Genomic DNA, 27980 nt, shown 5'->3' on the forward strand with positions numbered 1-27980 from the left:
TACTTCAGTAAAGGATTGATACCACAATGTAGAAATACTCAGTTTCTGTTAAGTAAAAGTGGTGTTCCAAAAATTCTAATTGTAGAACCAAGAGTAAAAGTACTCATTATGCAGAATGTCCCATTTTTCAAATGTATGAGAATGTGTGTAAAAATCCATTAAGAATAGCCGATCTACAAGCTTGCAGATCAGCTATTTTCAAATAGCCAAAGTATATAGGGCTGAAGTGGTTAATATTATGCAAAGTAATTAGAAAAGACAATTTCAGATACATTTTAAGTGTAGCTCGCCAAGTCTGATATTTGGTTGCTACCTTTTACCCCCCTTTAATCACGTTTAAGTACCTATAATCAAATAAAGCACTCATATTTGCCTCTGAGATGAAAGTAAAAGTATTGAATACTCCAGTAAAGTAAAAGGTACCTCATAATTTGTACTTAAGTACAATACTCGAGTAAATGTACTTAATTTACTTTCCACCACTGCAATAAATTGGACGCTATTGAACTAAAACAGGCTCAAAATAAATTTCAGCACACAGTGAGCTCTTGTAAAACATTTTACTTTTTGCATTTTCAAATGTTTTATATCCAAAGATCAGCCAAGAAATACATACTTCAGCTGAGCACATGAGTCAGGAGGGAGGTTCTTAAAAAAATCCAAGATCATCATCATCTTCCACCCAACAGGCTATTCAGGTACAGAGAGGGGTCCTTCTTAGCAGTGCAACATCAAGTCATCACTGTCAGAGTTCATAAACAGGTGATTGTTGCGTATTGCACACCCAGCGCTCTGCAGTAGGATGAAGCACGATTGCGCAGAGCATCGAATCACAGCAGGTGCTCAGGCTCCACACAAATCCGAGTGCGTCGTACTGATTCATGTCCCTACGGCCACATTCTTCATGTGGTCAGCAGCAGGGCGTCCACCTGGCCCCGCCTCCCCTAGTCCTTCCTCCTGGTCCCCAGCAGAGGCATCAACCAGTCATGACAGGTTTGCAATGTTGGCCAGGAAACGCTGGGCCCACCATTCCTCCAGGTCGATGGGCACAAAGTCTGTATAGAAATGAAGGGACAGAAGGTGAGTGTGGGCAGACAGAATTTGATTGTAAAGGAACAGGTGAATCAATCTTTGTCACGTCACAGGTTTACTGTGACGTGACAAAGCTTTTTGTCTATGATCCCCCAGGGGTCTATACTAGAAAACCTACTCCCCCCAGCCCCCTCTACACTAATCTTTGCACCGAATATAACTGATCTACAAACTCACAACGCATCGCAACGCGTTGTGAGCTAAGCTTGTAGATCGGCAAATCGCCAAATGTTGAAATGTGGTTAAGAGAGCCTCGAAAGAACAGGAGGAGACAGGTTTGGGTGAGAAACTTGACAAGAGCCTGTTGAATCAATAACTAGAGCAGGTCAAAGGTTAGTGTAGTTTGCAGACTAGACGAGTTAGACATTAAAAGAGAACTACTTCAACAGTTATATTTTATCTACAGATAAGCCTGAGCCAAAAGGTTAAAAAAAAGATAAGCCAAGGCCCTTGAGCAGGCCCCTTCAAGGGCCTTGAAAGTCCCCCCAAAATTAAAGATCTTAACCACTTCAACCCTGGTGTCACTACACTAGGGCATGTCATTATAAGCGAAAGTTTTCCAAACTGTCTCACATTTTCAAAATAATGTTGTACATTTTGGGAAATAGGGCTTAAAGGGGAAATCCACCCATTTTCAATATTTAACTATGTCATTAATATAGCATAAAGGAGTTGTGTGGAAATAAGAAAAAATTTAAAAAAAAAATAACATTGCAAAAAAATTTAACATTGCAAAAAAATTAACATTGCAAATTACACTGTGATGACTCATCATGGTGTAATTTGCAATGTTAATTTTTTTGCAATGTTAAATTTTTTTGCAATGTTAATTTTTTTTTTTTTTTTTCTTATTTCCACACAACTCCTTTATGCTATATTAATGACATAGTTAAATATTGAAAATGGGTGGATTTCCCCTTTAAGTGGTTAAAAGGTAGTTTTGTCACAAGGTCTTTACAGTATGGATAAAACGAGGGAGAACAGATGAGTTGAGGATGTCATAAAATAATCAGAGAAGTTAACTTCTAATGCAAGCGTATAGTATATATGTCATTGCAAGCGTATAGTATATATGTCATGAACACAGGTGTCGTCGCACAAGAAGCAACGCGTTATGAGCTTATCGATTTTTGGACACCTATTTTCCGAATGTTTGCCTATTATTACATGCCCAGAATAGGGACACTACGGTTAATGTGGTTATTCACCTTCCATGAACAGCTTTCTACAGCCACAGCTTACTGTCTTCTGAGTTGCCACAAAACTAGCAGCACTAGTGGAGTTTGGAATACAATTCTTAAAACGATTCTTTACTCTGTTGAGTAAATCGGAATTCACCGTCTTTTTCATGCCCAGCTGAACACTTTTTCAATTTCTCAATGCAGATCAAGGTAGATTTGTGTATAGGCTATACATTTTTACAATTGGAGAAAGTAAGAATAACTTTAGGCCAACAGCAATGATAAATGAAAAAGGAAAATAACCGTTATTTGTTTCAATAGGGGAGCTACTGTAAAGGGTCTAAAGAGCTGCAGGTTGCCTACCCCTGTTAGGGCAATAGAGAGAGAGATGTTAGTGTTGACTTGTGTACACAACTTACTCTTCATTACAGTGCTGGGGGTCTTCTCTGCATACTGAACAGCCCCTTGGCCAGGCGCCGGCTCCCCACGGACCCCAGCACCATCTCCCAGGCTCTGCTCCACTTCCTGCCACGCTGCATACACACACACACATACAAAATGGTGTTAGGATGGACGTACAGGTACAGAAGAAAATGCATACAATAAATGCCTTACAGTCAAGGTACCGTAAGGCATTTAGCCTAAATCCAGGCAGTCGATTAAGGATTCATTATTACCATGATATATATCCAGGATAACTGCTGTGGAATTAAACCCAGTAAAAGTAAGCTCATTCACAACCTAGTAGCCTGTACAGCCTGTAGTTGTTTTGGGTGGCCATAGCTGGATGGGTACATAGAGAGGCCACCTGGGAAACAAAAGGTCCCAGGTTAAATTTCCAGTCACACTCTTCAAGTCAACACATGTTTTGCGATGTTACAATGTGTTTTTGCAAGTAGTTTCAGTCCCTGGCCGCAGGCAGCAGACCAGAATGACGACAGACACAACACAGTATTTGTTTTGGGAACTTTCAACAGAATATGGTGAGCAGAACGGCTGTTGTAAGCAGCATGTGGTATGCAACAAATGACACATGACAAATGACAACAAATGACAGGAGGATACTCAAACTTTGTCCTCTTGAATTAGAAACCCTGCTACCAAACTTTGATAAGAACAGACAAAAATTTAGCTCATGCCTTTTAAAGGGAAGCTTCGCCCATTTAAAACTGATCATGATACTGACATCATACTGACATGATAGTGAGTGATCATGATACTGGTATAAATCCTGTTTGTATGTGAGATAATCTATATAGTGCTGGAAAGAAATACCATGTCTTCTGTGTATTACGGCCGTGGCATTCAAAAAGTTGTTTCGCGTCATCAGACGATGTGACGCACACACCCAATAACACACATGAAACCTGACATGTTACTGCTCAGACCTGTCTACAAATGAATGACCTACTACAGCACATAGAAACATTATAACACTGCTTATCAAGCATGCACCTCCAAGAGTACATACTGTAATTACAGAAACACAATGAGACGTACAGCACACACACACACACACACACACACACACACAGGAGAAAGCAGCCAGGGGTGGCAACACGCGAGCAGTGACAATGGCAGTGTTAAATCCCACACTCTTCATGTCAAAGAAAGTTTTGAAAGCATACAGTACATATGTACATACAGAGGACAGATTTTTTTTTTAAACATCAGAGGACAAGCAGAAAGGAGTCTGTAGCTCAGTGTGTGTACAGTAGGGTTTTGGAGCTAATGAGGTCATGATGAAAGATTGGAAAGCTCTCGGCTATATTATGGCATTGGTTCTCAAAGTGGGGTCCGTGGACCCAAAGGGGTCCCCAGCTAATTTATTTACCACTTTAACCATATTTTATACTTTGGCTATTAAAAAATAGTAGATATACAAGCTCATAGTGCGTCGCTTGTAGATCTGCTAGTTTTGAAAGATCTTGTTTGCAAATCTTTGAACATATCACTGCTGATGGGCAGAAACCTCTTATCTTCATATTTTAAATGAATGCCCTACTTGACACTACAGCGTCAGATCCGCAAGCTTGAGGCGCGGCACGAAGCGACGTTTCGAGCTTGTAGATCTGCTACTTTTTGCTATTTTTGAATTTGAATCCTGAAAAGTAACAATTTTGGACATAATGAGGTTTCCACCCGACAAGAGACGAATGTGAACATTCATTAGTGGGATTCTATGTTGGTACGTTAGCCTAATGACAGTGTGTGCACAAGAATTTGGGCGCTGATCAGTCCAGCAGTTTATGAGATTAGCTCCATACAAACAGACAGACAGACAGACAGACACTCTTGGATGGCTTAGCCTCTTTCAGAGTCATGCCATAAAAACTCACAGCAATGTACTGAAAATTGCATAAAACATTCATACATCATTACGTTGTCAAAAAAGTCATACTATACTGTTGCCATGATGTTGCAAAAAAATAAGGGGAAAAAAAAACATAATATATTTTGTCACCAAAAATGTTACATACTATTTGTATGTTGACAAAATGTTTTTAAATACAGTACAAGAGTAATTTCCCTTGTTTACTGGGCGGTGTCTTTGGAATCATCCGTTCATCAATAGAGTGATATATACACCATTAACCAGGCATTCGTAGTTGCTCAAGGTTATCCAGCTAAGGCTCGTTGTGGGCTGACACAGCCTTAACCGAGGTGGGATAACAACAAATAAATTATTGCCTGTCATCCTTGCCCTTGTTATCCAAACTCGGATGACAAATGCCCAGATAATAATCTATATTCATCACCAGTATATGTTATTTTTTAGTGGCAATATTACTCATTTTGAAGAAGTGTCCTTGATCAAGACACTGAACCCTCCCGGCTCCAGAGATACTGCTCCGTGTCCGATCCTGAGGTCTGACCTCGCTGTTGATGGATGCCCTAGTCTAGTACACAGATGAATTCACTCCCACTTGGAGATCAGTAGAGTAAATCAAACATTAACATCCTGTGGCCCTCACCTTCATAGACAAATCTGACATTCTCTTCATGGGCAGGTGTGAAGCCTTCGGCAGAGCTGTCTGACTTTTGCGTTGCTGCTGTGTTGTAGCGTTTCCCGTTGAGACGATTGAACACGATCTTAGGGGGCGGAGAGCTGGAAAATTCAGACACAACAATGTAAGCATTAATTAAGTCAAAGATGTTTAGGCCATATGCCCAAAAATGTGAATGTAATCCTGGATATTTATGTATACAGCTGATACCTAAATTAGGCACACGTGTCTCTTATTTAAAGTTAATTAAACATCCATATCTGTAATGTTAGCGTTTTGACACAAATTAGTGTGATGTTGGGAATTCTCCAGTGACATGTAATTATACAGCAGAGGAGACACCTGTCTGTCTGTCTGTCTGTCTGTCTGTCTGTCTGTCTGTTATGAATATGTACATGGCTGTCTGTCTGTGGGAGTGTGTGCATGAGTGTATGTACAGTAAACAGTCAAATGATCGGTGTTACATCAACTTCTAACTCTGAGAATGGTACAAATGGACCCCCAACGGGTCTATTTGGTCACATTGGTACACTCTCAGAGTAAAAATAAAAACCTCTGGATTTTACCGCGTATGTGCATGTCTGTGTGTGTGTGGATAGGGGTGTTTGTCTGTCTCTTGACGGTATATTGTTAGTTTTATAATTGAATCCAGGCACTACAGGCCCATACTGTTCATCGTCCTTGCTGGCTTCATTATTTTTGCTTTTCTGTCAATATTAAACAGATTCCAGATGTTCATTGATCCGCACTCACTCTATATGTCAACTGGGAAGATGATAAATGCTGTATTTGATGTGTGGTTGGGAGGGAGAGGGGATATACTTTGTATACAGTACTGTATGTTCATGTTTTTGTTGTCCTTTAAAAAAGGTGCAATCATATTGAATTTGTATGAAGAATTTTAACCAATTTGGTAGAGTAGGCTATGTTGACACAATATATCTAGTACATCTGCAGGGGTTGGAGGTGGTCTCCCCTCTCCCTGCTCTTCCACTGAGAATGTTAGACCCTGCATGGTGTCAGGTAGGAGTAGGACACCTGCTGGTTGACAAGTAGTACTGACTCAAGCTCATAAAATACAATCTCCCCCAGACAAGTGGGGAATATGGGGATTCCGTCTTCTTGGTCCCATATCGGGAGACCCAGGTTTGAATAATCTTATTGTAGGACATTCAACTTATGGATTCTTGCAGCTTTAATGTAGGCTAAAGCACAGGTGTTTAGGCTATTGTTTTGTAAACATTTTTAACGACAAAAGCTACACAAAAATAAACAGCAACATTGGAAATGTGTCATTTAAATACCAGGCTACATAGAAAAGGCAGAGCTTGGGAGTTGGAACGAAATCGAATGCATTGTTGGCCGACAGACAGACAGTCACAGACGTGCTTCTTTTTCTGTGCCAAATAAGCACAGGCTAGTCGAATCTGCGTCCTTGTTGCTGTTGACAAACAGCAGTGCCCCTAGCTCCAATCGGAACATCTCCCTCAGGTGTATAGCTCCAAGATGAGGTTCCACAGCGTAGGGTGCCGGCAGATGACGACACCGGCGAACGGTGGCCAATATTGTTGATTCTTACCTTTTTCCGCACATCGTATCCAAAACGTAAAGGTATTCCCCCCTGTTCTCAGATGTTTGGCATTTTAGCGGTCAAGAAAATCTAAGCGACGGGTTGAAACAAGCGTTTAAATCGCTTATTTAGTCAGCCTGTCGTGTGGTCAACCCCCGTCCGCATGCGCAGTACTGCTCCCGTCAGATTGCATTGGGAAAACATGGCACAGGCTGACTGAAATAGCGATTTAAACGCTTGTCTCAACCCGTCAGTTAGACTTTCTTGACCGCTAAAATGCAAAACATCTGAGAGCAGGGAAGACGACCTTTACTTTTTGGATACGATGCGCGGAAAAAGGTCAGAATCAACAATATTAGTCGGTGTCGTCATCTGCCGGCACCCTACGCTGTGGAACCTCATCTCGGAACTATTTAGCAGAGGGAGAGGTTCCAAAAGGGGCTACAGAGCCCGTAAACAACGAAGCCACCCGCCGGGGCAGACAGTCACTGTCAGTGTGAGTGTCATCGATGACAATTGGCACACACACAGCGACCATCAGACGACAGACAAGCTATAACCTTGCAAGGTCATCATGAGTTATGGACGATACTGTCTCTGGTTACAAGTCATTGATTTCAAGGATTGGCTGCAATATATACGACAGTCACTGTCTACAGTACATGATCTCTCGATTTTCAACTTGTCATTGTCACTGGTATAATTCATGTCGCACGTCACGACATGAATGATATCAGTGATATAAGTTATTATCATACAGTCACCGGGGCTGAGCACATGTGCTGTGCAATTTTTGGAAATGTTTTCGGCCCATGCTTTGCGCTGTAGCTACAGGAATGGCCTATAATATAGTCCTGGACCTATATACTCCTATAAGATTGCAAAATGAATGTTTTTTTTACTTACTTTGACGTTAACCAAGAGGTCTGGTTAAGCTTCAAGTCCTTGTTTTTAGTCTCAATTTGTTGTGTGGGCCCTATAGTGAGACAATTCCAAAGATTATACAGTGATCAGCCCATTATTACATTAGTCCAGTTCTTCTAGCAATATCTTGTGAATTGTGATAAGCCATAGTTAGCCATAGTTCTCCCATTGTCTTGCAAATAATTGATTTATTTTTTGGAATGCTTTGCTCACCTGTCCTCCGTTGTGTAGCAAGTTTACTGGGACCTCTAGTAATTGTGTACATCATGTGATCGCCTTCCCCAATAACTTCAGTGTTGCATAAAACTAATATCCTCGGAACTGAAGCGTCCCTAGGGTGTGATGTGACACAGGGTGCAGTCAGTCAGTGGCTCTATTTATTATGTTGCCTGTCAACAGTTCAACAACCCCCCTCTTCTTTAGGAATCCTCTCGATCATGCAGCCACAGTGGAAAAAATATTGCAGCTTTTCCAAGTCAGCTGGTCAGACGTCGGCCATGCAATGCAATCCAATGCAAAACGTGTGACTTCGTTTTAAAGCGCCGTCTGTCTGCTGCTGCTGCTGCTCCTGCAAAGGTGTCCTGTAATAGGTCATTCAAGGTGAACCGTTTCCACGTGATTGTGATCTTTGAAACGAGGGTGTGTGTGTGTGTGTGCATGTGTCTGTCTGTCCCTTCCTTCCACTCCAATCGCCCTATCTCCAACGGAAATTATTCAGGTTGTTTCACCTTGTTCTTCGAGACCAGAGGAGACGAGAGGAGAGGAGCAGCGCCAAGCCGGTTGTGCAAGTGGATTATTATACAAGGAGGAGGGTTACGCACGGCGCGCAGTGTTGCCAGATTTCGCGAGAAAAACAAGCAACCAGGTCTATGAAAAGTAAACAAGCCCCAAAGAAGCGACTATACACGCCACCTGAGCACTCAAACCCCTTCTTTGAAAATAGCCGATCTACAATCCACTAGCTTGTAGAATTGTTATTTTCAAAGAAAAATCTAGGAATATTCAACTCCACAAAATCTTGTATGGGAGACATTTTCAGAAGGGGGGTCTGCAGACAAATACATTTGGGGGTCCTTGACATGAAATTGGTTGAGAACCACTGGTTTCAACAACATTTAGGAAACAAGCCCAAATAAGCAGCTACACAAGCTTGTGAGAAGCCCCTAAAAAACGCAACCCGCATATTTACAAGCAACTTCACAGAAAAACAAGCACAAAGTCGCTTATAAGCAGACATGGCAACACTGACGGCGCGTCGATTTCGTCAGAACCCACATGGGTGCCGATGAGGAGTGACGGGGGGGTACTCCCCCTTCAGTGACGTCACTGGGGGGGCGTTCTTCCAAAATACTACAGTTCACCTTTCACCTATTAATTCCTACCTAGGCTGCACGTGTGAATCTGTCCTAATTATGAATTCAGAATAAAATATGTTACAGTAGAAAATGCACTTATAATAACCGATTCACTGTGGTGACTGACACCAGTAGCAAAGCCACAGACACAGCCCCCAGGCTACATTTTAGGACAGGACAGCTCCTGTGTGAGATAGCCATTTGTTGGCTAAATTGAAGTATATGCTTGGGTCTCATTTGGTCGTAAGCATTAACCTACAGTTCACACAAGTGACAAAACGTTGTCATTAAGCTGCAGTGAACACTGCTGCTAGAAGACACAGGCCGACAAGAAAAGCAGCTCAGACTGGCTAATCCAGGGCGATGCTTGTGATCTGTAGTTTATAAACCCAGCCAACAACACCTGACATCTCCAAACCAAGATGCCAGTGATCAACAGCCCACCCTGATTGAGCCACTTAATGTTGTGTAAACTAATTAAGAATAAGGTTAGAGAACAGACTAGCCCATTTTGATTAGGTCTATGTGTGATGAAACAAATGACATGTGATAGGAGCAGGGACGAAACCCAGACAGAAGACCATATATTTTCACATGCCAAACTGTTAAAAAAACAGTCTGAATGAAAATTAAAGTATCCTTTCCTAATGAGCATCAACTCCAAATGTCCAGCCATACTGTCAAAATAAGTGGCTGGGGACTTTGTTTTAATAATTTATTAATATTTTATGTTTAGGGGTGCTGATATGAAAGCCAGGGGTCTAAAAACACCCCACGTGTGGACCCTTTGGCACCAAACTGTATCTGAATGAATGACAGAAGCTTTGTGTCCAAGTATGGTTTCAAAATGCTGTCTCATAAAAACATTTCTCGGCATCTAATGCTTTCTTTATATCGTAATATTTTATTTTCTTTATCCCGGTCTAATGTATGTATGCCTTGCAATGTTACCTTACATTATGAGCTTCCGCTACCATGTATGCCTTGTTACTAAGCATTAGTCATTATTCCATCTCTCGTCAATGTGGTAGTCAGATGCAATTCCTGTACATCTATTATTGTATTTTTACAGGTATTATTAGTAATATACTACTACTACTATTATTATTATTGGTGAAAAGGTATTGTGACTGTCCCTTTTGTTGTTCAACTGAATGAGAATAAAAAGCAGAGACTGTTATTTCACTGTGTGGCTATGCATTAAGGTCATTAGGATGGATAATTTAAAAAGTGCAAACACAGATTATGAGCAACAATTCACTCTATTGATGGATACAGTACATCAGATATGTTTAGTATTTGATTCCTGGTTTGCAGACCACAAACACTACAAGGATATGAATGTTCAAACAATGTTGTCACGTCACAGGTCAAAATATGTAGTTCAGTTAGAATATGTAGTGTAAAGTGAGTGACATGGCACTAGCATTGCCAGGTTGAGAGACAATCACATGTACTGCAACTGTAAGCTTAAAACAATTACACTTTGGTAGAGGTTTGGGTTGTATAGTTAGTTACCTTACCATGATGTAACTGCCAAATGATTTATGCTCCCAATTGGCTTATATTGCATGGTTTAAAAGGTCTCAAAGTCACACTTTTATCCCACAAATGAATGTGAACAACATTCTGCCAATGTATAAAATGATGCCCTATACCCTATCATAAATTCTGTGTGTGTACACACACACACACAATTGTATCTCCATGCTAATGTCAATAATGAGGATCACAATCTTCCACTAGACTGTCGGTAATATAGTTGATTTGCAACAGGTCCTGGTAGTACTGCTTCTCCACTGCTGTGTTGACTGTCCACGATACCAACTCTACCTCCCTCTGGGCCCAGTATTGGACATAGTCCCTGTTGACATGAGAAAGAATATGGTGTAAAAATCCTCATTTTGAACAACCTCACGTCCCTCAGACACCTCAGGTCGATACAATCACAACATTTTGTGTTTAGGTTGTTTCACCAGCCTAACCGACGTATGTTTCATTAATCATTTAGCTTTCAATTAAATTGGGGAGAAAAGGGGGTAAAAAAGTATTAGCTACTCTAAATAAAAAAAAGGGGGGGGGGGAATAAAAAATAAAAGAACAATGTGTTGAAAATAAATAACACAAGATGTGTTTTCCCTACTCAACATAAAAAAACAAAATATGTACACATAACACATTAGGTATTACCAGTGGTGTAAAGTAACTAAGTACATGTACTCAAGTACTGTACTTAAGTACAATTTTAAGATACTTTTGCTTTACTGGAGTATTTCTAATTTTCAATACTTTTACTTCTACTCCACTACATCTCAGAGGCAAATATTGCACTTTTACTCCACTCCAATTTTTTATTGGAGTGGAGTACTAGTTACTAGTTATTACTTTGCAGATATTGTTATATTATAAAACATACATTGACCACTTTAGCCTTGTTTTATACATAGGCTATTTGAAAATAGCCGATCTACAAGCTCACAACGCATCGCATCGCGACACGTTGTGAGCTTCTTGATCTGTTATTTTCAAACATTTTAGTACTTTTACTTTTGGTACTTTAAGTACATTTGGATACCAATAATTTTGTACTTTTACTCAAGTAAATTCTGAATTCCGGACTTTTACTTGTAACGGAGTACTTCTACATTGCAGTATTGATACTTTTACTTAAGTAAAACATCTGAGTACTTTTTCCACCACTGGGTGTTACATAATAACAGTGAAATGTTATTTTTAAGTGTGTATACAGGAAATGCACCATTTTGGAACACAGCTGCTTCCCAAATTGCTTGTAGGATTGAATATTACATAATTGTGCCGTTTAGAGAGACTTCTGATTTAGTGCCTTTGGTTTAGCTTAGAGAGAGACTCACGGTGAGACAAAGTTCTTCTGCACCAGGAAGGCACTGATTCCACAGAACTTCCACAGCAGGTTATGGTGCGCCCAGTCAAGCAGCACATCCATGAGGGTTGTCCAGTGGTGTTCCCATCGTGACGAGAAGCGTGGCTTGCCGTCTCCGAAGAGACTCAGACTCCACGGCCTGTGGGTCAGCGCTGTGACCACGTCCGGGTCAGCCTGCCTCATCTGAGCCAGGAGTCAACCAGAGACAAAATGTTGCTGTGAGACCCATTCAGCGATTATGTTTTTAAACATTCATTGACTCAAACAACTGAGTACAGATTACCATTGATATGTAGCCACAATGTGCATTCCTACACGTCTGTGCAAATGTGTATAATTACATATAAAGCGCTTATAGCACTGCCCACTTACCCTGTAAATTACTTTGGGCTCAAAGGAACAGACGATGCTGGTGTTGTAAAGAACTGGATGTTTCTTATATAACTCCTTCAGAGCTGCTGCTGCCTAGGAGAGGATAACAAGCACATTTTCGGATAGTATGTGATACTTGTTTGTAGTACGTGAGTGTTCCTCACAGACTTGCAGGTGGGCTGACCACTGTGTATCGGGTCTGTAGGAAAACTGCTCTGGCTCTGCCCTGACCGGCTGAAACAACAACCCCATCTATGATACAGACCTGAATTCCTTTGCTTGACTGAAAATGTACTGATTAACAACAAACAGACTTGTGTCAGTCATTAAGTCCTCAACCATTCCCACATACAAAATGATTAATCGATCTAGGTTAGTTGGGATGAAATACTTGACAGAGCATAGCCATTATAATGCACGCCCAGAGGACCGGAAGGTTGAAGCAATAGTTGACAAGTGGCCAACTGGTACCGCAAGCTTTACTACAGTATTGAAACGTGTACGAGATGACGTAAGACGCATAAAGGACACTAATGTGCATGCTCTATGTCCTCGAAGCCCAGAAGGAGACAGACAATTTTGGGGCAGTCTGCACTGGATGAGCAACTTTCATTGAAATGAGTGGGCAAGGATTTTCTGCAAGGAATTCAGCCTTGCATTTTGATGATGAATGGATTCTATTTCTGACATTCTCTGAGAAACAATGTTTTAGTGATCCAAATCGATTAACACATTCAGACTTCAATTCAGGGTCTTGACTTTGATTGCCTGTACCTGGTCTGGGTGGCCTTTAACATCAAAGTAGATGGTGAGCTGGAGTTTGATGCATTCCTCCACTGCCTCCTGCAGCGTTGGGATCTTCTCGCCAGCAAATGTGTCCCTGAAAGGCCGCAACAACAAGCAAACAGTTAAGACCTTGGTCCCTTGATGTTACAAAAAGAAGAAATGAACATCGCATTCATTGCTTGTATGTGCTGTATTTTAGTGCTAAATTGCTAATACGAGCAAAAATATATACATTTCTGCATTCAAGTGGCTTTCTACGAGAGGAGTCTTGAGTTAAACTTTATTATATGGTGTTTTGGAAGCCCATTCTCCCCATTGTTTGTCTAGTCATTTATCTGACTTGCTTTTACAGAGCCTATGAATACAACAGCAGAATGATTAACTTCACACCACCATGATATATTGTCAACATGAAAGAGTGCACATAATATAATATACACATAAATCAGCATTTGTACATTTATGATCACACAATGCATGTGAAAAATGTCATGACCCTCTTCAAGGGCCTCCCACACTATCATGATAACTAAATTGTTTTTTTTACTCGTTCTAACTCAAGTTGATGGCAGAGACCACACCACAACTATAACAACAGCGGTGAATGATATTGTTGGGATCACTTCCAGAGAGATTTAATGAACGATAGAAATACGGACAAGTTGGGACAACCAATCACAATCCATCCAAAACTGCAGGGCATCGCTCAACACATCACTCACGTTCCACATGTTTACAGAACACTATTGTTCATCAGTGCGGATTTGCTCACATCATTAACGTTATAGTTATCTTTATATTTATCATTCTTGGTGTGTGGACTGTGGACAGGCCTTGAGACAAGGCTTCTTATCTGCCTCTATGTTTAAGTGAGGCCTGACAGACAGTGAGGCCAGCTCTCTCCCTCTCACCTGAGCCGATGTTTGGCAGCTGCATCCAGTTTAGCCAGTTCCGAGAAGCTCATCTGGCTGAGAGCTCCTGACCCGTTGGTCGTACGGTCCACCGTGTCATCGTGCATCAAAATAGGGATGCCATCTGATGAGAACTCTAGGTCCAACTCCACACCTGATGCACCATTCTTACTGGCCTAGCAGCAGAAGAAGAATATGAGAGAATCGCACATTTTTGTCACAATATTCACCAAAAATCTGATGACGAGCCTATCCTTTAATTTTAACCTCAATGGAGACCTTCAAACTTGAGTAATCTAAATTTCAAAGAGATGGGGAAGAATTGTGAATCTAAATTGGGTAGGGACACAAATAAATAATGAGGATGCACTACTAGTGTTTTCTCTAGGTAAGAATGTATACGATATATACAATCTAAGATTTTATTAATTAATATCCTAGCTAGCATGGAAATAGGCTGTAAGCAAATGTGTGGTGGTGCACCAAACAGGACACACATCATGCATCTGGGGCCCAGATGTGTTTTGGGCAGTGATCATTTTGACTTCTTGGGTAAAGACCCCCTTGTCCAGTGGTGTCAGTACATTTACTCAAGTACTGTACTTTTGTGTGTACAGTATAATTGTGAGGTATCTTTACTTTACTGGAGTATTTCCAATTTTCAGTACTTAAAATTCTGCTCCACTACATCTCAAATATTATACTTTTACTCCACACCAATTATTTGAACACTTTAGTTACTAGTTACTTTGTAGATGTTGATTACAAAACATATATTAACCACTTCAGCCACATACATTTTGGCCATTTGAAAATAGCTGATCTACAAGCTCACAATGCGTCGCCATGCAACGAATTGTGGATCTTGTAGAGATTGTAGATCTGCTATTTTCAAAAGACTTTTATACATTGTATACATTTGAAAAGTTGTGAAATGGGACATTCTGCATAATAAGTACTTTCAACTTTTGATACTTTGAGTATATTTTGATATACTATTGTACTTTTACTCAAGTCAATTTTGAATTCCGGACTCTTACTTTCTCGTCACAGGCTATTTCTACATTGCAGTATTGATACTTTTATTTCAGTAAAAAAATCTGAGAACGTTTACCACCAAGTGCCCTTGTTTGTCCCATAATAATGGGTGTCCCTCTTTTGACTCCTCACCTCTCGAATAGCTGCCAGGGTGTTCTCCGGCGCATCGTGTCCCCCACCACGGTGGGCAATCCCAGAGGAGGAGCCTGGAGCTTTGGCAGGCCGCAGTACCTGTCGTGCCCGGCTTGGTGGCACCTGAGGGAACCGAAACGCCAGCAAGAAGACGTACAGGGCAGCCGTGAGGCCGCTGGACCACAGCGGACTCCTGGTCCCCAGCAGAACCACCACGAACACAAGGGAGTAGAGAGTCACATCATCTCCGAGCTGCAGCATGATGTCTCTGCAGGCTACATGTGACCCACAGCACAGTGTCCAGGGTTGGAACTTTCTGTCCTTTTTCTTTCAACACGCACGTCCCCGGAAACGGTCGTGTTCCGTCTGTCTGAGAATCATGACATTATAAATGACGACTCAGCAACATTCTCGTTCTATTAGTGTCACTGTCAAACAACACATGGCTGGGTTGAGAGCTGCTAGCTGATAACCTATGGCCTATATCTGATATGACAGCTCAGCAGATCATTTACGCTTATTACGCATCACGTTACGCACGTACGCCAAAAGACTGGGGATCAAGGGGATCCATTCACATTGTTGTAGTTTGGATATCCGGTTTAGAGCGGATACGGGAAAAAATATGTACGCGTGTATTCCATAGAGTTTGACCGGATACGGTAGGCGGGCTCTGGGTCGGATCCGAGCGCGTAACAGTGAATAGAACAGTGAAGTTTCAGGTACTGCAGAAAGCTTGATATGCGACGTTACGTCAAATGCAACCAGCGAATAATTTCAATTTATGTAAATATATTCTTTGATAATTGATAATACATTCTTTGAGTCACAAATCCGGGTTTTTGACAAATTTGGCCCGGATTCGGGACAGGCTCAGCTGACGCTTCTCCGGGCCAAACAAAGGCATCACGTGACGTTGATCCACGTGACGTACGTGTAGGCGGAAACGAACATAGATATATATAAAGGCTAGATGACTCACCCGCGCTGCTGGCCAATGGAGTACGACGTTGCCACATGGCGGCCATCTTGAAACAGTCATTCATAACATTATGTCTATGGTGCATATACTTTAAAATAACCATAGCATGCTCAATTTTCATCCGATTTTCAAACGGTTTGGTGTTTTGTAAACACCAAAGATGTAATAAATGATACAATTATAAAATAAAATAAAAAATAAAAAAACATGATTATAATTATAAGTATGCAGTATCATAACTACATCTTTGGTGTTTACAACACACCAAACCGTTTGAAAATCGGATGAAAATTGAGCACGCTATGGTTATTTCAAAGTATATGCACCATAGACATAATGTTATGAATGACTGTTTCAAGATGGCCGCGGTTGAGCTACGCTTGCTCCGTCCCCTTGAGCCATCTAGCCTTTATATATATCTATGGAAACGAACGGTAACATCTCTATTTTTTATCATTGTCTACATCCGGGTCGAAGTTTAGACATGGCTGCTTCCATGCAGTGATCTTTTTATTGACATTTGGTCGTAAGCTTGCTGTCCGTCATGGTAAGACTGATTAATTTTCTCAGTTTTGTTTTAATTCACTCGACATGCAAGAGGTCTGAAAAAGTAGACACCAACTAACGTTAGATACTGCTTATTAGTGCCCATAGGCAATTGTATAATTGTACCTAACCTAGACAGTTAGCTAGTTATACCATTTTCTACAATGCAGATGTCATAGTGTAGTCAAGATGTGTATATACACACATGTCATCCGTTTATACATTTTAATGGTAATTTCAATTCCTTTGATCTTTCTATTTGATACAGCTTAGGTCAACAACAGTCCTTCCCAGGCTAACTTCACAACTACTCTCCTGTGCCAGAGGATCATCATGTGCACTGAGAAGTTCAAGTGTACAGCCCCATCTAGCTACACATGGAAGACTACTGGCACCCATTCAGCATTGTTCTTCCCAAGTTATCACCCTGTCAAAATACTGTGACCTGTCCACACAGAAATACAGTATGATCTACAAACTACCACACATAAAGCTTCTCAGTGGTCTCTCTAGGCTCAAACTGCTTCAGACAGCCATCACTCTGGTCATTCTGCCTCCCGTCTATTACCTCTATCTCCAAGGAGACGTGTCCTACCTCCTGGTTAGTTATAGCACTGGTATAGCGGCATTCGCCGGCGCCATGTTGTACACGGCAAGTCATTTCCTCAGGAGAGTGGTGGGGATGATGTACCTGGACTCCTCCCAGACCACCCTCAAAGTCTCTCGCCTCACCTTCTGGGGCAAGCGCCATGATATGTACTTGCCTGTGTCAGACGTCATGACCATCGGGGATGCAGGCGACGCTATAGGTGAACCCATTTTGAAGCTGAAGAGGTTCAGTACTCCACAGACCTTGTATTTCTCCATGCGCTTTGGACAAGTGGTGGACAAACGTGCATTTGAAAAAGTGTTTGGGTCTTTAACATGATTTGTTAAAAGACAGACTTAAAATATTTGTGTACATTGTTGAATATTTCAGTGTTGTGCGTCGAACATGTTCTCTGCTGTTTGAACTCACATTCAAAGTGAATAAAATCATTCATGTTTCAGTATTTAATGCATAATAAATTATTCCAACCGAGAAATTTAACTGAGACACGCCTGTTCACTGTTAAAACATAATTACAGTATCCTGAAAGAGTGAATTCATGAGTATGTTCTATTACAGTACATCCAAGGTCACAAAGCATACCATGTTGTTGCACCCTATTATGAATTATTGAGAATAACATGATCAAACTAAAGTATGAGATTTTACACTTAACACATTTCTCACACTATGTACTGTAACACAGTTATGTCCATAAATATGCATTGCATAATGAATCTCCTCTACAGTTATTACACATGGTACATAATACAGTGTAAATTTCAGGTAGGAAATCAAAACCAAGTAAAGGGGCTGGAAATGCATAAAACACAATAGCACACCACTGAGATGTCAACAATAAACTTCTGTATCTAGAAGAGATGGCTCTGGTCCTCTGGACCTCTCTGTTATTGAGGATTTTCCATCCTACCAGGATTAATTTGTCTCACATAACATAAGACTGTTACAACAAAGGTTATATAGGTCACTACAGTTATGTGACCTGACTGGATAACTCCAATGTCCAATAACTCAACGGCAGAGGGACACATTCGAGTTAAGGATTTAACGATGCACTACCATGATGCACACTTGCATTATGTGGCTAGGCTACCCCTATAAAGGCCCTTCCCACCAAGACACACCTGCTGGAAATATATTCACGGTGCCTCAAAGAGCACGACAGGGTAATCAATATCAAACTGTGCCCTGTACAGTACAGCAGGGATTCTGAATCCCTGCTGTACTGTACAGGGCACAGTTTGATTTTTCCTCCGGCCAGTTGTGGGCAGAGGGCATCCAGAACCAGGGGTTCCGGTGGCTCTGTCACTGATAACCAGAATTGACAAAAAGAGTTCCCTGAGGAGGCAAGAATGTCTACTCAGATTCTGCCAAACATTTTCCTAAGCTGCTCTACAACCTTATGATGCAGGCATCTGTCCCCCTCTTGTGGCCCTGCCCTCCAGCATGTACACTGCCGTGTTGTGAACCCTGGGAATGTATGCTGCATGTACAGATGGTAGATATCCCTGTGCCCACAGACGCAGGCTCTCAGCCATTGCCACACTGTGGAGACGTGGAGATCTTTCACTCGCCCTCTTGGTGGTTGATGTAAGCCACCACTGTAGCATTGTTTGTCCACACCACCACATGTCTACCCACTAGGGAAAACTGCAGAACCAGCCAGGTGAACAACCCTGAGCTCCAAGCTCAGGTCAAGACATTGATTGGCTGTCCAACAAAGGGGGCTTCCAATGACTCACTGACTTACCCCCCAACCTGTCAGGGAAGTGTCCGAGCACACCAGCTCCCCGTGGAACATCCTGTGCGAGTGTAAGCGCCACATCAACCATGCCCGCAGGCACTGTGTTGATACCATAATGTTGTGTTCATAACTACAAAGACACAGGGTAAATGCAGTTAAAGTCCTGGTAGAATGGAAAAACAGCAGTACCAGGGGTCCCTAAAGATATGGGTTGGGAGCAACAGGTCTACAGTACTATATAACACATTATTATTGTCCTGAAGAAACAATGAGAGAAGTTGGATGGGAGGTGGTCAAATTTGGTACATGAGCAAAAATCTCAAAATGAGCTCAAAACAATACACTGTGTCCTTTAATCTTTGCCTTGTAGTAACCGGCTGAATCGATCTATGACAGATCACATGATGTACCAGGCAGCCAGTCCAGCAAAGGCAGCCACCCAAGAAGCCAGCACCAACTGGCAGGTAGGGTGTCTAAGAAGTGTCAGGGCTAACTGACATGCATAGCTGGGATTTCCACTGGCGGCTATGGAGAAAAGGCAAATGAAGAAAAGAAAGAAGACAGAGGCGTGAATGAGTGTGGCAGACAAAAAGACCAGGATGATTAATTTAATTATTGACAGTCAAATATGGAAATAACATTAACATCACAAAAGACTCTTTGTGTTGACTTACCCATTTTAGCAGCATAATACGGACACTTGTTGATGTCTTCTCCCTGCATAGTCTCTGCATGACTGTGTCCAAAGCCTGCATCTTGGACCTCCTCTTCGATGGTCTTCCCAATCTCTTCAAGTTCTGTGAATACCTGTGATTCAATAAATATAGACACATTTAAACATGTTCAAATGCGTTACTATACTTAAAGCGGCACTATATAACTTTCCTGTTAAATACTCAAGAGCAGGGAGACCAAATACACAAGTTATGTTGTATTTATACCACGGTTGTGTAAATATGAACGTCAAATAAATGGTCAAGGTGCGGGTTTGTCCATATGTGTTCAAATACAATGTCCATGTATTTGCCAGAGAATTACTGTTTACTTATTTATATCCATAATAATATCTATCCACTTGTTTCACACAGATTTAATTTCTTAGCTAAATAGTAACTGTATCGATTTTAAATTATTGAATCGTATCGTATCGTATCGTTACACCCCTACGCTAAGGTTTGACGAATGAAGGGGTAGGATTAGATATGTTTTATAAAGATTAGTAAAAAGTGACATAATACAGCTTTAAAAAACAAAAAAACGTTACAGTTGGAACTTAAAATCTTCATTAGTACATGTTCAGACACATTTTGCCAATTAAATGTTTTACACAAAATTACTATACCTTTCACTACTAGAGACTAATAAAAATCTATGATATCATTGTGGTAAACAGACTCCATCAGGGGTAACTTTACACAATACATAGAAGGTGGTGAATAGAGGTGGTGAATTTGTAGAACATTTTTTCATTCATTTTTTCCCCCTCCATTACTTTAGATACCTGCATAAAAAGCAGTGTTCGTAACTCCATATAAATCCCAACCATGGACTTCTGCTCCCTGCTCCTGGAAATTATACCTATTTGTTTGACATCAGTATCTATATCATTTAAGACATGTAAAGGTACTAGAAGTTCTGCCCGCTACGCGGGCAGAACGTCTAGTGCCCCCCCCTACCCCCCCCCCCCAACCCCCCCAAAGAAAAAAGTGTTTGGGGGTACAAAATCATGGGATAAAAAAAATAAAAAAAAAACCAGAGCGTCCCCCCCCCCCCCCCCCCACCCTTAGCCGTGACCTGCAGACACGGCGAAGGAAAACTGTAAAGCCACAGCCACATGCAAGATGTTGCACATGAACTCTGCAGCCGCACTGAGACGCTCCAACACACACACACAAACATGACAAACAAATTACGTCCGGGCAAAATTAAGCGAGGGCTTGCTTATTTTGGGGTTAAAAAATCGTGGGAGAAAAATGTCCCCCAAAAAAGTTTTTACATTTTTTTAAATAATTTTACTCCCAGGGGGTCCGCGGACCCCCTGGGAGTCTTGGGGACCCCCACGAAACATTGCAGACCCCCGTGAAACATCGCGGACCCCATCGGCTGTTTTTTTTTTTTCATGAAGAAATGTCCCCCAAAAAAGTTTTTTAATTTTTGTAAATAATTTTTCTCCCAGGGGGTCCGCGGACCCCCTGGGAGTCTGGGATCCCCGCGAGACATCGCGGACCCCCGTGAAACATCGCGAGCCCCGTGAAACATCGCGGACCCCATCGGCTGTTTTTTTTTTGCAATACAAAGCCTTGACTACAGCACAACAGATCTGTGTGTGTGTGTGTGTGTGTGTGTGTGTGTGTGTGTGTGTGTTGTGGGGGTGGGGCGGGGGGGACAGCCATGACGCAGCGTGTGACTGTTCGACCCTGCCGGTTCTCTGAATTTTTATTTTTAAAGAGGCTCTGTCATGATTAATTAACCACACATATGAAGTGAAACAACTGAATTATATCCAAACCATATGTTATAAGTGAATTCCTTGCCTCAAAGAAGAAGTTTGAGAGCGTTTAATAAGCGAAAATAAGAAGTGCAGTAGTGCACCCTGACTCGCACAACCAACAATGGATGCCGTTCCATTCCCCGTGTGGGGAATTTTGTGTTGGACGGATTTAATTATGGTGTGAGGGGGCAAATGTGTGTTGAGCAATGAAAAGTGGACGAATAACTGCGTGAATGAATTGCGCACGTTGTGACTGGTGTTGTAGTGACATGTGAGATGTTATTGTGGTTATTTCGCCGAAACAAATGATTAAAAATGAAGTGCCTTCAGTCGCACCACAGGAAGGGCTGACTTTCCTTAAATGTATATAGGTATGAAAAAGCTCCCCAATACGGTATTCTTATAACAGTTCTCTTGTTCTTGTTTATGCAGGTTTGCACTGAGGAAATAATGACTGGATTCCATTTAGAAAACACAAATGGTATATAGTGCACTAATTTAGACAGAATAATTGCCTCTGTTACATAAGGATGAAATGCATTTTCATTCAACAAGTAGAAACACTATTTTGAGAATCAGAACCTCTATTGGCAGATAAACATTTCCACAAGCACTGCATTTCCCTCACCATCATGTTGAAGCCAAAGGCCCGATTGGACTCGGCCACGATACTCTCCTTGGTCTCAGCATCCATCTCTATCTCGTTCATCCTGCTCCTGTACAGCTGCTTAAAGCCCTTTTGACTGTGGATCCCCTCGAACTGGTAGAAGTTGAGGCCCTCGCCTGTGGAAGGGAGTTTCAGTGCCCGCTGCGCCACCTTCTTCAGGATCTGTCCTCCAGAAAGGTCTCCCATGTAGCGGGTGTAGGAGTGAGCCACCAGCAGAACTGGATCCTTCTCTCCCACCTCGTGAATTCGGTCAACATAAGGCTTTGCACCTGGGGAGAGGCTGATCTGTTGGGATGTGGTGAAACAACATGAAAGCTGGTGTCTGCCATACAAACTGCTATAATATTGAATCATTGTGTTTTAATAAACAATCATGTTTTCCGTGATCAGAGGTGACTGGAGCAGGTGTTTCAAAGGCCCCTCTCCATTGATACATCAGCTGATGTGTGGTGACCTGAAGCCTATTTTATGCTCTGTATTATGATGGTGTCAACTGTCAAGACAGATCAGTTCTATTTCGGCACAGCAACACTGTCATGCAATGGAGTATAAATTATGCTTAACCTGCACAGGCTCAAGCACCAGACAGTTCTGCTGCCGAAAGAAAAACATCCTTCGGTTGCAATGGCCACACTCACAACCGTCACAATCGACTCTGTTTTGGTGCCCACTGCACTATCAAGGCTCAACATGCCCCTGCTGACCTGTTTCTCCCAGTCTTCTCCGTAGAAATACTCCAGGTCTCGGGCAAGAGCCTCTTTCCGATTTAACTCAGTGGGGAAATAAATGGGTGCAAACTGGTGGTGGTCTTCATTCTTCTCAATCTCCTCTTCCAAGGCTGAGTAGACAAAGTAGAGTGCTTGTGTGCCCCTCTGGTCAAAGATAAGTACAGAGAGAGAGGGGGAGATTTTATAGATCACGGTTTCCCAAACAGTGGAACTGGGTCTATTTGTGAATATCCCTTTATTTTTTGTTTCCTAAATTTTGTCAATTATTATTTTAAACACGCACACATTTTCATGAGGTGAAAACAAATGAAAACTTATTTTTTTTAAATGTCAAAAAGAATTTCATGAATAAAATAAAAATAATCAAAGAAATTCCCTAAATTAGAAAACAAATGTTTAAGAAGTAGTGAAAATAGCAGATCTGCAAGCTTGCAACGTGGCACAAAGCAACGCGTTGTGAGCTTGACTTGTAGATCTACTATTTTCACTAGTTTTGGACCCGGGCAAACAGCCGATTTCCCTTTTGGGTCTTGAACTAAAAAGTTTGGGAACCACTGCAATAGATAATATACAGTACATGCATACAGTTAGAGGTAGGGCAAGTGATTTACTTTTGTTAAAATAAGTGTTAAATAGCTCTATATTCTGATAGTACTCATTGCTATAGACTGTTTGTTCAGTAAAGTCTCCCATGTCTCTCCAGCTCTTTATTAAACAGAAAATGCATTTTCAGTGCGCTCTCCTGATTGGCTTAAATGTTGTTGTCACCTACCTGAAAATGTACTATATTCTGTTTACTAAAGAGTGCAGAGACCCCTGTGACCGAACAAACGCTCTGTAGCAATGATTACTATCAGAATATAGTACCTTTAACCTTTTAAAACAAAAACATAATAATTACCGAAACATATCACTTACCCTACCTTTAACAATACCTCATATACTGTAGGCTAGGCTCATACCTCAATTATGTACCAAATAAAGCATGCCAAGTTGTCAACACATTATTAATAAAACAGCTTTTTGTTGTTTGTGTAACTTCCACAGTTACTGTATTATAGATACTGTAAAGAGAAGCATATAAGCAAATACATAGAAACAGCGTACCCAATATAGGACATAGGCCTATTGAAAAAGCTCTAACATTTTGCAGAATCCATGTAAATACACTCACTGGCGACCAGGAGACAAACCTTGAAAAGCTCTCGTTTGATGCGCCCTCTAAGGAACTCTTTGACAAACTGACAGTTCTCCGCCTTGTCATGTGAGTCTTTGGTCCCCTCTGCTAACAGCTCAGACAGGTCAGTTGGACTGATGGTGGGTGGAGATGATAGAAGACAGAAGCGCAAAGCTGTCATGCTGCATTATGGTTATCAATCACTACTGTATGCAAGGTATTTTCAATTATAATAATTATGACTTAATCTCCACAATTCATAATTTGTTTGAAACGTAACTGCGTATTCCCAGAGCAGTAGCTATTAGTCGTAGAGCATTCATGATCTCTCATAGAGAAATGTATATTAAAGATTACTTTAGCAATGATTAAGAAGAACAACACAACATACTATTACCTTAAAACCTCATCATCATCCTCGACAACAATCCTTGCTCCTCCATTTGATACACCGTTGGATTTTGATTCTGGCATTACCTCAGTAGTAATTTTTTACTTCTGCATCAAGTAAGGATGTTGGTAGGACAGAGAGAAAGAGAGAAGCTTTTTTTTCTCAGCATTCATTCGGCCATATAGCCTACAAGTACATCATCACATTATAAATGCCACCAAGGAAACTGTGGACTCAAAATAACTTTCTTTGATGTTGTGTTAGACTGAAAGATCTTGTGTATTGTGCTTATAAGATATCAGAAGAAAGCAGTGGGACCTGTGCTGGGTGCACTAAAGCCTCGATACTGCCACGGCTAAATGAGCACCACGCACCACTATTGCATAAAATAACAGGTGACAGTAACAGATGTCATAATATCATGGCTAGCATGAGTCACACTGTGAAACTTCTGCAGTCACATCGACCATGTTGTTGTGTGTTTCAACACAGACATTATGCAGCTTAATGCAGGCATGGGACATTTAGCAGCAGCAGCAGCCAACAACAGATTGAGCCAACAACACATAACCAACAGCCCAATTTGTTCTGTAATTTGTAAGGTAGTTTAGTGTCATCAGGCATTGATGAATGATTACTGTAAAACACTCTGTATACAAAGCTGGCACTGGTCTAGACTAGAGCCTTCAAGACTATCATAGATATATTTGATCAAGTCTGACTTTTTCTTTCATATCTATGCAAATGTCAGAATTGATTAAAAAAAATACATCTATGATAGATCCAAGGCTAGCACTGGTCCGCAGTCATAAGGAATCAATTCATAATGTTAATATCTGTAAAACCTTCTTATAGTCCTCTATAGTTCCTCTATAAACCTCCTTTTTATATAATGCTCATTGCTCAGAATAAAGACAGCTCTGCACCCAGTTACAGTATCAGTGTAGATCTTTTACTTTTACAGAGCATGTAGTGGTTAAATCATACAGTACAATGTTTGACTCAAGACATCAGTCTAACACATGGCTGTGTGCAGAGGACATTTCATGGACAGTTATAAAACTGTGACATTTAAAGTTACAATTCGTGCGTTCAGCCTATAAACACATGCAGCATCTTTCTATGCAAGCAAGACATACGTGACTAAAAGCAAGCATATAAATTGATCAACGTAAATGTTATTTTGGGAACATTGTAACGTCTGTTTACCTTATTCAAGAACTGATTGCAGCAATAACACCCGATCAGTGAAAGCATGGGGTCTTTGATACGTAACCTCCTGCGTTGCCAGATTTTGCGAGAGAAATAAGCAACCAGTTCTAGGAAAACAAAACAAGCGATGCGACACGTTATGAGCTTGTAGATCTGCTATTTTCCCAAAACTTTGAAATCAAATGTGGAATATTTGGAAGATCTTTTAAATATTCGAACACAAATCTGGTACAGGACAGGGGTCCCCCCCATCTGAACATTTTCAGATGTGGTGGTAAAGGAGGGACAAATGCGTATTACTTTGGGGGTCCATGACATGAAAATATTTGAGAACCACTGGTTAAAATGACAATTCAAAACATTTAGAAACAAGACAAAAAAAAATATTTACAAGCAACTTTACAGAAAAATAAGCCCAAAGTCGCTTATAATAATCGGACATGGCAACACTAATAACCCTGCGTCACCAGGCTTTCCTCCCAATCAGAGTTAATTTCACACAATGTGGGCGGGGATTGCCGATGCCCTACCCCCAGAGCCTTAAACGTTATGTTCCTACCCTTATTTTTAACTCTATGTTCCTACCCTGTTCGGAGAATCCTTCTGTCTTTGGTGTTTAGCCCAGGTGGACGTGGTTATATGCCCTTACTTCATAACACTCTTCTGCTAATTCTTAGTGACTTTGTGATTGTTTTTCTGTAAAGTCATTTGAAAATATTGGTGGTAGCGTTTTTTTTAGCTTGTTTGTTTCAATTTTTTTGGCTATTTGGGCTTGCTGTCTAAAGTTGTTTATTTAAACCAGTCATTGAAACATTTTCATGTCAAGGATCTTTTGATTTATTGATTGAAATACTTTATTAAACAGTTTGTAAAAGAAGGCACAGTGGTACAGATTTATACAAAACGATGCTAAAGGATTTAAAAAACAAAACGTATTTCCATTGAGGTCCTGAGATTAATTTGTACAGTATTTGTCCGCGGACCCCATCTGAAAACATTTTGTGCCAGGGAAGATTTGTGTATCTATGATTCCACCACACTTCAGTCCTTGTACACACCCAAAGATTGTACACACCACACGCCTATGGCACACACCTGTTTCCACTACATCATAACTCATCAGCCCAACAGGTGGAAAGATTAGTGACGCGAGGTTAGCCCAACAGTGGCATGCCATGCCCATTACACACCCGAGGCCACTTCTCCAATCAACCTACTATCAGTAGGCTACCTATAAGAATGGACATCGGTTCATTGAGAGTTAATAACCTTTGTCGCCTCGCCGGCCTCAGTGTTTTTACGTGGAGGTTTTGGTTGTTTGCATGTAGCCTACCTGGATTTTTTATATTTTTGGACCGCTTGTTCTCCTGCCTGCAACGTTCCTGTAAGCTTTGCCTTTTAGACTGCTTTTGGACTGCCAATCTACTCTGGTCTACTGTGGCTTTGCATTTGGGTTCAGTGTCTAATACGCAACCTTGACACCATGATTCGAACGTTTGGATTTCAGGAACATCTTCTATATTGCAAGCCGTTCTTTAATTTTGACTTAATTATACATACATTATTATAGTCACAACCAGAGCCTTCTATTAGAGAGTTGCGCCAATGAGGGGTCAGAAACAGCGTCGGTCACGTGGTTCATGTAGCTGGAAATAGTGACAAGGAGCCGTCCACTTCAATGCATTCCATGTACTTCCGGTTCAGGGATTTGTCACTATTCGCCAATGTATGTGTATGTAGAAGACCTGGCCCGAAGAAGTGAACGGAGTTGGCGTAACTCTCTAATAGATGGCACTGGTCACAACGTAGTGTGGCATATCTAGAGACACAGTAGTTTATAGCCTGCTGTGTGTTGCTGCTTCCATGTGCTTTTGACAGCTGTCTTGGAGGAGCTGGTGAAAACTGGACGTCTTACTACAAAACACAGAATGAATGGATGGATTCCTTCCTTAACTCCACGGTCAGGCCGAGGTTGAGTGGGGTTGGTGCCATGCCCAGGTAATTTCTCGGGCGACCATTGCCCAAACGGCGTCCTGACATCTTGTAGGTTTTGTTCTTGTCTCCTTCCCAGGATGAGGATGACTGGAGGTGCTGGTAGTTAAGAGCCCCCCCCCACCCCTCCCCTCCCAGGCCAGAGCAACTAGAGACAACAGTTCCAGGA

The 27980-nt window shown here is 41.3% G+C and overlaps 4 protein-coding genes across 4 annotated transcripts; 1 reads left to right on the forward strand and 3 right to left on the reverse strand.

The window, feature by feature from the left end:
- Positions 1-550: 550 nt before the first annotated feature.
- On the reverse strand, positions 551-8547 carry mcrip2 (MAPK regulated corepressor interacting protein 2). Its single transcript, XM_080446879.1, has 5 exons — positions 7989-8547; positions 7758-7827; positions 5249-5382; positions 2693-2806; positions 551-1055 (listed from the first exon to the last, which is right to left on the reverse strand). Exons 1-5 carry the CDS (start codon positions 8041-8043, stop codon positions 985-987), a joined length of 444 nt encoding a protein of 147 aa, XP_080303005.1. The 5' UTR covers positions 8044-8547; the 3' UTR covers positions 551-984.
- A 1334-nt stretch (positions 8548-9881) lies between these two features.
- gde1 (glycerophosphodiester phosphodiesterase 1) lies at positions 9882-15760 on the reverse strand. Its single transcript, XM_080454554.1, has 6 exons — positions 15272-15760; positions 14102-14277; positions 13179-13284; positions 12405-12497; positions 12004-12215; positions 9882-10994 (listed from the first exon to the last, which is right to left on the reverse strand). The coding sequence occupies exons 1-6, from the start codon at positions 15530-15532 to the stop codon at positions 10847-10849; spliced, it is 996 nt and encodes a 331-aa protein (XP_080310680.1). The 5' UTR covers positions 15533-15760; the 3' UTR covers positions 9882-10846.
- Positions 15761-16712: 952 nt separating this feature from the next.
- On the forward strand, positions 16713-18562 carry tmem186 (transmembrane protein 186). The gene is made up of 2 exons (XM_080451266.1): positions 16713-16800; positions 17068-18562. Exons 1-2 carry the CDS (start codon positions 16798-16800, stop codon positions 17725-17727), a joined length of 663 nt encoding a protein of 220 aa, XP_080307392.1. The 5' UTR covers positions 16713-16797; the 3' UTR covers positions 17728-18562.
- Positions 18563-18663: 101 nt separating this feature from the next.
- Positions 18664-25872, reverse strand: hmox2a (heme oxygenase 2a). Its single transcript, XM_080414872.1, has 7 exons — positions 25817-25872; positions 24614-24714; positions 24233-24350; positions 23016-23183; positions 22273-22596; positions 19828-19960; positions 18664-19678 (listed from the first exon to the last, which is right to left on the reverse strand). Exons 2-7 carry the CDS (start codon positions 24688-24690, stop codon positions 19551-19553), a joined length of 948 nt encoding a protein of 315 aa, XP_080270998.1. The 5' UTR covers positions 24691-24714; positions 25817-25872; the 3' UTR covers positions 18664-19550.
- Positions 25873-27980: the final 2108 nt, after the last annotated feature.

The sequence above is a fragment of the Gymnoscopelus braueri genome, assembly GCF_963280865.1.
Source record: "Gymnoscopelus braueri genome assembly, chromosome: 2".
Classification (NCBI taxonomy): Eukaryota; Metazoa; Chordata; class Actinopteri; order Myctophiformes; family Myctophidae; genus Gymnoscopelus; species Gymnoscopelus braueri.